This window comes from Condylura cristata, unplaced genomic scaffold (genome assembly GCF_000260355.1).
Source record: "Condylura cristata isolate star-nosed mole 26May11 unplaced genomic scaffold, ConCri1.0 scaffold00015, whole genome shotgun sequence".
NCBI lineage: Eukaryota > Metazoa > Chordata > Mammalia > Eulipotyphla > Talpidae > Condylura > Condylura cristata.
In genome coordinates, this window is record NW_004567116.1 from 6,674,113 (window position 1) to 6,687,344 (window position 13,232).

General features: G+C 37.2%; 2 protein-coding genes across 2 annotated transcripts; both read left to right on the forward strand.

The window, feature by feature from the left end:
- The first annotated feature begins 6,110 nt into the window (after positions 1-6,110).
- On the forward strand, positions 6,111-7,070 carry LOC101632416 (olfactory receptor 5T3-like). The gene has a single exon (XM_004683475.1). The coding sequence runs from the start codon at positions 6,111-6,113 to the stop codon at positions 7,068-7,070; it is 960 nt and encodes a 319-aa protein (XP_004683532.1).
- Positions 7,071-12,284: 5,214 nt separating this feature from the next.
- LOC101632645 (olfactory receptor 8H3-like) lies at positions 12,285-13,232 on the forward strand. The gene has a single exon (XM_004683476.1). The coding sequence runs from the start codon at positions 12,285-12,287 to the stop codon at positions 13,230-13,232; it is 948 nt and encodes a 315-aa protein (XP_004683533.1).

Consider the following 13,232-nt stretch of genomic DNA (forward strand, 5'->3'; position numbering starts at 1 on the left):
TATCTATCTATCTATCTATCTATCTATCTATCTATCTATCTATCTATCTATCTATCTATCTATCTACCTATCTATCTATCTATATATATACACACATACAGAGGATCTGAATAAAAATGCTGATACACAAAGAAGTCTATCAAAATTTTTAATTGTCTTCAATTCTCCAGGTGCTCCTGATAGGCAGGAAAAGGGGCAAAATAGAAATAGTGAACATTTTCTCACTTTATTAGTTAAAAAATTAATTGTGGTTTTGTAAAGTGATTTTTGAATTCTTCATGCTTTTTTTTTTTAAACTCAGGTATACTTTTGTTGACCTACCTATAGATACCAAAAATAAGAATTATAAGAAATTTGTTAGTCAGTATAGTGAAATGATAACATAAATGGAAAAAAGTACATAAAATTCTTTATAAAGAAAATCGGGCGGGCCTTCCCTGGTGGTACAACTGATTAAAGCACAGCATACAAAGTTAGAGGCAGCTAGTTTCAGCAGGAGTTTGATCCCCTGCAGGGGGTGTCCCACATGGGCTGCAGACCTCTCCTGTCTTGCCTGCTGCTCCCCTCAGCAGTGTCCTGTCTGTTCTGCTCTCTGCTCTGTCTCTGGTGAATCCTCTCACTGCCCCTGCACCTCTGGCCTGCACCCCAGTTCTGTATGCATCAAGAAATAAATCTTTAAAAAAAATAAAAAATAAGAAATGAGCATAAACTGGAACAGCTATTTGGTAACTAAACTCGGGCCAGGAGAGGTCTGCTGCACCATGTGGATCACTTCCGGGCGGGGATTGAGACCATGCGGAAGTGGCTTTAGCTTCTTACTGCTGTCTTTAACCCACTGTGCCACCAGGGAGGGCCCCAATTTCATTTTTTAAAAGAAAAAGCAGCATCCTTCTCCCATGGTTTTTCCTTAGCATTTTATCAAAAAAAATCAATTGACCATACATGTGTGAATGGCTTCTGGAAGACTGTCTTTGCGCCACGAATCTTGATACCTGCACTTTAGTCTCCATTTTTAATTTTGCATTAAAAATAAAATCAGATTCTGTAAATATACTACCTTTATTATTCTTTTTCCATATAATTTGTACAATCAGCAATTTCTGTGATTACATACACTTTCCACTTCATTAAAATACATGCTTATATTTAATTGGGGTTGCTTGAATTTATAAAACAACGTAGGATTACATTTAAAAGTTCAGTTTTTCACAGTTAAACTTCAGGCATTATTCTCTGTTCTCTCTCTCTTTTTTGTATTCAGGTTCACACATTTCCAACCTATTAGCTTTCAGTCTGGTGTGTTGAGTCTAGGTGCAGAGGTGGTGAGAGGCTTCACCAGAGACAGTGGGGAGCAGAACAGGCAGACCCACTAAGTAGGCTGCTAAGGGGAGCAGCCTGGGAGACAGGAGAGGTCTTCTGCATCATGTGGCTCACCTGTGGGGCCAGGGATGGTGCTCACACTGAAGCAGCTGAGGTTAGTTTGCAGTGCTGTGTCTTAACCCTTTGCAACACCAGGGAGGGCCCTATATTTTCCATAATTATTTTAAAAGTGTGTCATGTGCTTAGCTAGCACTGATCCATAGATTAATCTATGATATCCCCCAAAGAAAATTGTCCCTTACAACTCAAAATGTTTGGCTGTTAAACTGTCAATAAGCTTAAATAATTTTTCAACATAATTCAGAAAAATAGCATTTTAAAATTTGAAAAAAAAATACCTTTTTTTTAAATTAAAGAATAAGTAATTCTCTCCTAGGGTTTACTTTTATATTATGTTTCATAATATCCATGTTTATGGCGTTTTTCAGAGAATTATGAGAGGTTATATTCTCAGCAAGAGAATACTAGATTCTAGAAAGATGATTTCATTAACTCGATGACATAGGGCTACCTAGTTGCTGAGCCATGGGTATGTCAGGAATCACTATCTTTCTTTTCTACTAGCCTGAGGCTAGAGTGCATTCATGTAATCATTTTCATTATGTACTTCATTATCCAGAATTATTCCCTGTTAACTGTGAAAAAACAAAACAAAACAAAACACCAAAAAAACCCTCATGTTCACTCTTTAATGTCCCAGAAAAGAATGTATGTTTTCCTCTAGGGGCATCACTGTGAACTTGAAGAACTCAAGATTATATAAGAGTCCAACTGCACAATATTTATAGCTTGCCTTTGTTGAGCAAACAGTTCACTTCCACAGGTAAAATGCAAACTATTCATAACTTAGAAAACATGCTAGAGACAATTCCTTTGATTAAAAAACATAGACTATACTTTAGCATTTATATTTAGAGAACAATTTTGCTGAACTCCAAATTATATGAAAAATTGAACTACATGTCTTTCAGGGAAATTGACTAGGGAAAAATGAAGGGCTTGATCCATATTTTGGTCAATTGAGCTATAAATTAGAATTTTTCTCTAATGTCCTTAAGGCAAGATAATGTCCAGAATAGGAATACTAGAATTAAGGAGTTACTAGTTTTAGTAAATTATTAAATGGTGAAAATACCAACTACCCACCAGCCACTATGAGAGCATAATGTTTTTTTCTGATTAAGGACTATCCAAATCTCAAATTTAGTTTAATACTTAGCCAATAGACCTGAAGTAAGTCTAGTAAAAAAAAAAAAAAATCATGATCTATTGATATTTAATTGTTTTAAAAATAAATTTGAATGCACAAAGACATATGCTTTATTATTTCTAGGTGACAGTATTTCCAGAATTATGAGAAGCTTCTGTGGGTTTGCTATGATGAAGGAGAAATAGAATGTGAAGTTGGAGAAAGCTTGGATTGGATCCTCATTCTCTTAAAAACGGCATGAGCTTGGGACAGGTTATGTGCCTATTTGGATCTTGGTTTCTTATCTATCAACAGATGTTGAATTATCTAGTTTTTAGTTGCTGTGTAAATTACATTAGATGATGTGCACAAAATTCTTAATTCACACGAGGAGATTTACAGCTATCACTTTCATTCTCATTGAGCATAGTATGATATTTTTTTCATAGGTGTCTGATGATTTGTAGTTTTTGATTTTGGGAACTGAGGAACTGATACCATTTTAGTCTTTTGACTGACCATGTTTTGCTAAAAATTTGAGAATTATATTTAAGTTTTTCTAGTTTTTGTTGAGGTGAAAGAGTCAAGCATAAACATTCTGGTGTTTTTAAAATAACAGTTAACAAAAATGCCTGTAGAAAGACCAGTTTAGATGAAATAGTTAAAGGTTATGTTTTTCTCTTGTGACTTTTTTCTAAACACAAATACAGAAATGATCTAGTGGAATATGATTTGGAGTAAAATATTCCTTCATTCATAAATCACCTTCTTGATCTGCTGGCCAGGGGAGACACAGCCAGGGTTATTAGAAAATTGTGTTGACTCAGGAGTATTAAGGAAAAGTAAATAAGAAATAGTGCAAGTTTATGGACACGTTCATAGTTAGAATACAGTGACACTTACTCATTTTTAAAATGTCTTATGACATAAAATAGTATTCATAGAATAATGCCTTAACATTATTTACTACCATATAAAAGTTTAGTTACATTTTTAAAAATATTGGTGCATGTATTGGGACCCATTACAGCGATGATTTTATTTGAAAAGTTTTATATTATGACACATATTTTGCAGCACCTAGCTGCAGTTGAAGAAATGTCGTGTGTACTCATCTTTCACATGACAAACACGTTGATATATTTATACATCTCAAGAGCAAACACAGTGTACTTATACCATGATTTGTCATTGAACAATATATATCTGAAAAACTGGGTCAATTCTAATCACTCTTTGGTTTGGAAGAACTAATTTTTCCAAGTTTCCACTGTCACTAGATGCCACATCTACTGATAGAGATATTTAATACAGTTTCGGAATTCAAAGATAAAAGTACTTCAGTTTCCTAAAATGTCTTAATGCAGGTATATCAGTTACATAAAGTTTGAAATTATAGCATCATTCAGTTTCTCCTCTGCAGTTCAACAAATATCTATTGTCTAATCCTTCCCTTTAGAAGACCTCTGATTAGCACATTTTTTGAAATTTCATTTGCATATATATATTTTTCTTAACTGTTCTTCTCATTGCCTGATTCCTGTTTTGAACTTGACTCTTTACAGGAAATATTTCTGTATGTCATACATAGAATCCTGAAAAACAAGAGAGAGGGAGAGGAAGGAAGTGGGAGAGAGAAAGAGACAGAAGAAGGGGAAGAAGATGGAGAGAAATGGAGAAAGGGAAAAGGGCAAGAGGATCTTGGTGGAGAAAGAGAAAAAAATAGGAGTTTTTTTAAACAGAAATTTATTTTTGTTAAAGCATAAAAAATCATGCCTACTTATACTACTAAGTGATGTATTTGTAAGTATTATTGTACATAACATTATAAACCAAATTATACATAATCACAACTATTTCTGTGATTCAGTGCATGTTCTCCTGGGTAATGTATAAATTATCTAGTTTTGGATAGGAATCAGAATTGAGGTAGGGTTGCTATTATATTTTATAGTATATTTTTGCATGTTATAATAAATGATTACATTAATTGCATTTAATTCTACTCTAGATTTCTTAAGAAGCAAATGACCATGTTTAGTTCTGTAGACCTGTTTATAGTGTTGCTTCCGATGTGTATTAGAAAGTCTTCCACAGATCTGGGGACATAACTAGGAAAAAATGGATTTTTTTTCTCTTTCTAAGAGTATTTTTAAATCATTAATTTATTCTCTTTTTTACATATAATTTCTCAACATAAAGCCCTGTTGTGTGCTTCACGTGATGAGCTTCAATAATTAGAAAATCATAAATTCAACCTGACCTTATAAGTGGTGGGGTTTCACTTCTTTTAAATAGTTTTTGGTTATGACATATTGGACACATATACTACAAAATTTTCCCTAAATAGGAAAGGGGGAGTATTTAATTATGTTTTCAGAACTGAAAATTTTGCCCAGGTATCTGTATTTTGTTAACTTATTTTCAGTCACCCATTGCCTTTATTCACACTCCACTGAATGAGAAACAGTATGATCGATAACACTTAGGGAAAGTGTTTGGATCTTGGTTTCCTATCTATCAACAGATGTTGAATTATCTAGCCACCAACTGATTGAAATCAGTTTTGGCCAAGTGTGATTTTACACTACTGGAAGAAAAAAAAAAAAAAAAAACCCTCCCCAAAACATTAGTTTATCTGCTATTTAGTGTCACAAACTTCAGTTAAAAAAAAAACAAAAACAAAAAACTCCACAATGAACAATAATATATTAAAACAATAGTCATACTTTATTGTTCATTGAAATATATTTCAAAACTTATCCCATAGACTTTACAGGGTGAATAGGCAGAAATTGAATAGCATTGTTACATTGATAAAAATTGGGAAAAACAAAACAAAACAAAACAGTACAATAAAGAGCAGAGAACAAGACTGAATAGTTTACTATGGAGCACCTCTATCTGTAGAACACTTAACACTTCTCCAAAACAGAACTAACAACAGGATAATTGCAGGACAGGGCAGAGGCCAGATTTATTGGCAAAAGGGTTCCTGAATAGGTTGAAATGTAAGTTCAAGCCATGCCATATTTTAGACTTGGGATGCATTTTAGAATGAAATGGCTTTCCTAATATTTTTCTCATTTAAATTCAAAGCAGTCTTTTGATGGATATGTGCTTGCTTACTGCTATTTTAAAGTGGTGAACACCAAGGAACATGAAGGAATTGGATTGTAGCAAAAGCTAATCTTTAGGAGTGGGTTTTCACTATGATAGTGTGTATTAAAATATTCTGCTATGCATTGCCTTTGTGAATTTTAAGATGGTGCATTGTGGAGACAGATAATAAAACATAACAAAATAAATTGGAAATAAAATAATAAAATTGACCGAATTCTTTTTAACATAACACGAGGCACCAACTTAATATCATTCCTTTGTTTTATTTAGCAGCGGGATGGACCTCCTCGTACCCAGTACTGCCACTCAGGAGACCATCAGATGGAGGAAATCTTGATTTCCTGCCAAAAAACTGCCACAAATATGTAACTGGATGAACTATTTGACTTGGAATCCTGAATAAAACCTAAATATAGGCATGCCCTCAGATTTAGATTCACACAGGATTCAGCTGAAAAACGGGACGGAGGTGACCATATTTATATTAACAGGCTTCAGGGGTGACTTTGAGATGCAAGTCTTCCTGTTTTTACTGTTTCTGGCAATTTATCTGTTCACCCTGATAGGAAACTTGGGGCTGGTTGTGCTGGTGATGGGGGATTCCCGGCTCCACACCCCGATGTACTATTTTCTGAGTGTGTTGTCCTTCCTGGATGCCTGCTATTCCTCTGTTGTCACCCCCAAAATGTTGGTCAATTTCCTGTCAGAGAACAAGGCCATCTCATTTGTCGGCTGCGCCACCCAGATGCTTCTCTTTGTGACTTTTGGGACCACCGAGTGCTTCCTGTTGGCCGCCATGGCGTATGACCGCTACGTGGCCATCTACAACCCGCTCCTGTACTCGGTCAGCATGTCCGCCAGGGTCTACGTGCCGCTCATGGTGGCGTCCTACGTGGGGGGCATCGTGCACGCCTCCATCCACACAGGGGCCACCTTCAGCCTGTCCTTCTGCGCGTCCAACGAGGTCAGACACGTCTTCTGTGACATCCCTCCTCTCCTGGCTATTTCTTGTTCCGACACGCACATCAACCAGCTCCTGCTCTTCTACTTTGTGGGCGCTATCGAGGTCGTCACCATCTTCATTGTCCTGATCTCCTATGGTTTCATCCTGTTGGCCATCCTGAGGATGAATTCTGCGGAAGGAAGGAGAAAAGTCTTCTCCACGTGTGGCTCTCACTTGACTGGGGTGACCATCTATCACGGAACAATCCTCTTTATATATATGAGGCCGAGTTCCAGCTATGCTTTGGACCATGACATGATAGTGTCGATATTTTACACCATTGTGATCCCCATGCTGAATCCCATCATCTACAGTTTAAGGAACAAAGATGTGAAGGAAGCAATGAAGAAATTGTGGAGGGAAATCAGTTCATAAGTAAACTGAATTTTCATCATTGTGTAAAATGTCAAGAAATGTTGATATGAGTCTGCTTCTCGAAACTTAAGAACTAGAGAAGAAAATGTTTTGCTTTCCGTTAATAGTTCTGTATATTCTATAAGTTGCCCCAGCAAAACATTAATCTGCCTTCCTATGCATCATTTCATGAATATATAAAACTTGTATCATCTGTAGACTGTTTATTATGTTCAAATGGATCCATATTAAATATTCATGGAGGTAAGTTTATTGCTGTTGTTAAATCTGTATAATTTGATCTTCACTCATTGCAGCTATGTTATATTCTCAATATTCTTAGATTGCTCTACCTCTGTATTGACTTTCAGTGCTCATTGTGAAATCACTCTCCACGTGGAGGTCTTTCAAATGTGACTGCCTCGCCCTCCACATGCTGTCAAGCAGGAATATATTCCCCACTCTGTCTCTGGTGAAGCCCCACACCACCCCTGCACCTCTGGCCTGTACCCCAGTTCTGTATGCACAAATAAATAAATCTTTAAAGAAAAGAAAAAAAAAACTTTTCAGTATAGGTTTATAAAGGCCAACTATGCTACAAAATATTTCATAAAGTTTATAGTAAAGGTAGGGCACCTATATATTGAGAGAATACATGTGAAAAAAAAGGTTTTAGGTTTTAAGTTTAATATCAAGAAATTTGGAATGGAGGAAAAGACATCCAAATAAAACAGGATGCTTCATAATGCTAAACATTGATTCACAAAAAAGACTTCGCAGTGACTGTTTTCTATGCAAGTAATAACGTACCAACAAATTTTTGGAAGCAGAAACTACCCATCTAGAAGTTTAGGGAGAGAAATAGAAGCTTTCAGCATAGGGAAACCTAATTCATCACTATCAAACATTCTCATTCAGGAGAAAATGAATGAAGACATGAAGGAATTAAACTGAAATGCAACATGTGTTAAGCTAAGACCACAATTACAAAACAAGTCTCTTTATTTGCAGGTATATGTTCAGCACTTCTGAAACTTTTATATATTAGTTAAAACTAAGATATGAGTAAATATAATTGAAAAAATTGCATTCTACTTTGAAATGTACAAAAATTTTGAAAAGTCTTAAATTATTTCCTTTAGGAATTTAACAATACTTGTAAAAACTTCTACATCAAAGGAGATTGGAAGACCCATAAGTAAAAGAATGACATGATTAAATACATGGGATGTCGCTGGCATAGTGTTCACTGGAAAAACCCACCTACAATTTAAAAAGCAGGAAAGGATAGTAAAAGAGGTCAAAAGAAATAAACTGAAAAAATTTAAAGGGAAAATTTTAAAAAATCTAAACAATAATCTTATAAAGATATTGTTTCACATTCCACGTGTCCCTTCCTTCAGTGATAAAATGATTCTGGCAATTTCCTGCTGAAAATATTCACCCATTTAGGGAATATATGTTGAGCAATAAGATGTGTCATTCATTATTTGGATTCTGTAAATTTGATTAATAGCAAATCATTGATAAGTTAGCGTTCATGGGGGGGGGGGGCTTCCTTGGCAGCTCGCGGCTAAGGCTCAGCCTAACACCAGGATGGTCTGAGTTCCATCCTGCCTACTACGCCACATGCGGGGAGAAACCACACAGGAAGATGCTCTGTATTTGTGCTGCTGCTGCAGTGCTATGAACTTAGTAATTCTATAAGAAAAATATTTTTACTTGCACCCTATTTCTGGAGCAGTTAGACCTATTGGAACAGAAGGAATTTCTACAATGAAAAATAATAAAGGTAATGAAGGCAAGGAAAATCTAACAGAATACCTATAATTCATGCAGAACAACAGAAGATCTTACAAGTGTACATGTGTCTGTTGGAAGCTGGGTTAGACATGCAGGCTGCTTCCTGTCCCTTGGTTCTTGGGTTGAGCTGAGGGTGGCAGGTCTGCAAGGGCGTGAGTGGGAGGGTGAAAGGGAAACCCGGCGAAGCCGAGTGGGACCAGCTCTTCAGGGGGACCCACACAGCTGGGCTGGGCTCAGTTGTCAGTTTTAGCTCACACATCGATGGCGCTTGTCTTTGGTCATATTTGAAGTTAAGTATATTTTTTGTAAGTGCCGGAGTCCAGGACCTATATTCTGTGAGGAATAAAGAAAGGGTTTAATGGCCATGATCTGATGAGAAATTAAAATAAGAAAATGTAAAATCCTCAGAAACCAACCTGGCGAGGATTCCAGGAATTGTGATGTATGATCTGCGGTCTGTGAGGCACAGGTTGTGTTTACATTGCAGCAATGCATGGATCAAAGGAGGGAGCATGATGCCAATGACTTCATGGAAAATGGCATGGAATATGCAAGCTTTGGTCTTGCTATCATTTACAAGTACTTGCTAAGCTAGTCAAATGTAGTCATCATAAAGTTAATTTTCCCTCCAGCTGTGGGAGTCATTTAATTTAAGTCGTATTGAGATGAAGGTTAATACCACACATTTAAAAGTATATGTGACTCTGGAAGTAAACTATTTATACACAATAAATATTAGGTGTCTATTAGTCAAACATATATGCATCAATATTCTTTGGTTGCAGACTTAACTCCTGATACTGTAGTAAGTAATTCTAGTAATGCGATCTTTATATGAGTAATTAACTGAAAATTAGTTCTCAAGAGTGCACCCTAATCCACAGGACTGGTGCCATGAGAAAAAAGGATCGGAGCAGAGAAAGATGAGGGCGATGGCCACATGAAGACAGAAAGGGAAGACGTCTGCCTGCACCAGAAATCAGCCCTGACTTCATCTTGAGCTCCGGCTTGTAGACTGAGAACAGTGAGAAATAAATGGCTGTTGTTTAAGCTCCCAGTCTGCAGTATTTGGCTACAACCACCTTAGCAACCTAAACCCTCAGCCTCGTATTGTGCACATGTGTTCACATGCATCTGTGCTGGTTATAAATCAGAGTGATGAGGAAAGAGCAGAGCATGACAGAGAGTTTCCTGTATGTGTGCAAACTGTTCAGGTGGACGTGTGCTGGTGACCTTTATATGAAAGTGACTGCCACAAATAAAAAGATGCAACAGGGCCCTCCCTGGTGGTGCAATGGGTTAAAGTACAGCACTGGGAAGCTACTCCCAGTCGCTTTGGCATGAGTTTGATCCCCTGCTAAGGAGCTGATCCACAGGGTGCAGCTTACCTCTCCTGTTTCACCTGCTGCTTCCCTCAACAGTGTATTTCATTAGGCTGCATGTTCTGCTCTCCACCCTGTCTCTGGGCAATCCTCTCACCAACCCTGCACCCTTGGCCTGTACCCAGTTCTGTATGCATAAATAAATAAATCTTCTTTTTTTAATATGTTACAAAATAGTTTTAAATAATTATTTGAATTGTGAGTCAAATTTATTTCAGTTAATGGTCACTGTGAAAATTACATTTTGTTGATAAAACAAATGTCCCTGCTCCGGATGAGATCATAGTATGAAATCATTAAATTATATATGAAAATTTTCACTGCAGAAACCATCCCTGATGGTTTGAAATAGATTAGTTATGTTTGTTCATCTCCCCTGTTAAAAAAATTTGGAGATCTGCAAAACAAGACCAAGCCAGACTCTTCATTATGTGGTTTCAAGGGAGAAGCAACTGTGTTCTCAAAACATAACATAATTGTGTTGTGTCCTGGAACTTTTCTGCTTGGAAGCAGGCCAAAGACTTCTTTGGGAATTGGTCTCACAAGGATGACCAAAGCTTGCGTTGTCACCATCCCAAATATATGGGGTGCCCTGGAAATAGCAGGAGAGACGAGGCCACCCTGTCTACCATGTCCTCATAGCTCCCTGATATTCTTTAGTGACTTCACTCCAAGCAAACTTCCACAAAAGTGCTAGGTTGGTCTATTTTATGTCAGAATTAAAAAAAATGAGCACACCAAAATTTAAAAAGAACTTACCCCAAAGAAAATACACATTTCAGACATTTCTGATTGAAATGTTCTTCATATTTTACTTATGAGAAAAACTTTAGTTTGACAAATGTTTAGACAGAAGACATTGGAAGAAGGTTTTGCTTTTCCCATCAACACAGGCTCACAGTAAGTATTCCTCTCAGACTTCTTAAACGTTTTAGTTCAACTCAAGTGAATAGACAGTCAAGACAGCATAACACAGGTCGTTTCTACCTGTGATGCCTGTAATTGTGGAACTAGACACAGAGTTAAGGGAATCAATGTATCGACAGTGATAATATTTCGCAAAAAAAGTTTGATTTTAAAAGGTCAATTTAGGAAAACATTTTGTTTTTTTTGGTAAATAGTATTAATTTCAACTAATATTAATAACTTTAAATTTACCCAACTGAAGTCCTTTCAGTTTGAAAAATATGCATCAAATAATAAAATAATGTTAGAAATAAGATATTAAAATTATACCATATATTACATTTATTATTATAATATAATATATTTATTATTTTTAATATCTAATGTTTGTTTCATGTGCTGAAATTAATTACAATGGAGAATATGATATGTGATCAGCTCTTTGCATCGATTTATCTGATAAACTCATATGCTATTCATTTACTAGTTCTGACTCAAGATAAATTTATTAGTTGCCTACATCTTCTTTCTCACCTATAAATATACAGCAAACAGTAAGATTAATATTATAATATTTTCATTGAAATATCAATAAATGCACTAAAAAGGGAAACATTTAGATCTGCATTAGTTTTATTCCAAATAAGCAATATATCTGGTTTTATTACACCATAAACAATGGTCAACTTATATCCATTACTATACTTGACAATCAAATTCAAATATTTCCATCATATTCTGTAAACCATTCATTGTTATCAACTAGCAAACATTTACCTAATGTACATATGCCAGATCATCACAAAAACCTAAACATTTTTTGGGCCTTCCCTGGTGGCACATCAGGATTGATCTGAGATCAATTCCTGGCCAGGGAATTGACCCACATGGTGCAGCAGACCTCTCCTGTCTCGCCTGCTGCTGCTCAGCAGTGTACTTCGTCATTCGGCCAGTTCTGCTCCCCGCTCTGTCTCTGGTGAATCCTCTCATCCCCTGCACCTCTGGCCTATACCCCAGTTCTGTATGCATAAATAAATAAAGCTTTAATAAAAAGAGCATTAAAAAAATCAACATTTTTGAAATTATTTCTGCTAAATAGCTAAGTATGAACTCTGGCTTCTCCACAGGTAAAGCAGTGAGCACAATGCATAAAAGAAACAACACAGACCTGGCTGACTTCATCCTTCTGGGATTTGCAGATGCTGAGGAAATTCAGCTGGTGCTCTTTGCGCTGTTTCTGCTAATCTACCTGGTCACCGTGCTGGGGAATGCGGGCATGATACTGCTCATCCGCCTGGATGCCCAGCTGCACACACCCATGTATTTCTTCCTCAGTCACCTGTCTTTCATTGACCTCAGTTACTCATCCATCATCACTCCCAAAACCTTAAAGAATTTATTGACCACCAACAAGGAGATTTCCTATGCGGGCTGTTTCATCCAAATGCACATTTTTGTCCTCCTGGTTGCGGCTGAATGCATTCTTCTCTCCTCCATGGCCTATGACCGCTACGTAGCCATCTGCAATCCTCTCCACTATCCAGTCGTCATGTCCACCAGACGCTGCTGGGCCCTTGTGTTCGGGCCCTATGTGGTAGGTGTTACAGACTGTTTCGTCACTGTGATTGGCATGAGGCTATTGACCTTCTGCGACTCGAATGAAATCCATCATTTTTTCTGTGACACATCCCCAGTGATTGCCCTCTCTTGTACTGACACCCAGAGCACTGAGACCATGATATTCTTTTTTGCAGGCTGCACCATTCTGGGGTCCCTAATCACAATATCGGTGTCCTATGGGTCCATTCTTTCCGCTATCCTGAAAATTAAGTCCACTTCAGGAAAGAGAAAAGCCTTCTCCACCTGTGGCTCCCATGTCGTGGCCGTCACCATCTTCTATAGCACCATGATCTTCAGTTACTTAAGACCAAGTACATCCTACTCCCTGGGAAAGGACCAGGTGGCTTCTGTGTTTTACACGATCGTGACCCCCATGCTGAACCCACTCATTTACAGCCTCCGCAACAAAGAGGTGAAAAATGCTGTCCTGAGACTCCTGCAGAGGAGAGAGGGCTCCAGGCACTGGAAATAG

What these genes read in the sequence shown, in the direction of transcription:
- LOC101632416 (XM_004683475.1), top strand. Translation starts at nt 6,111, where the DNA reads ATGCCCTCAGATTTAGATTCACACAGGATTCAGCTGAAAAACGGGACG.
- LOC101632645 (XM_004683476.1), top strand. Translation starts at nt 12,285, where the DNA reads ATGCATAAAAGAAACAACACAGACCTGGCTGACTTCATCCTTCTGGGA.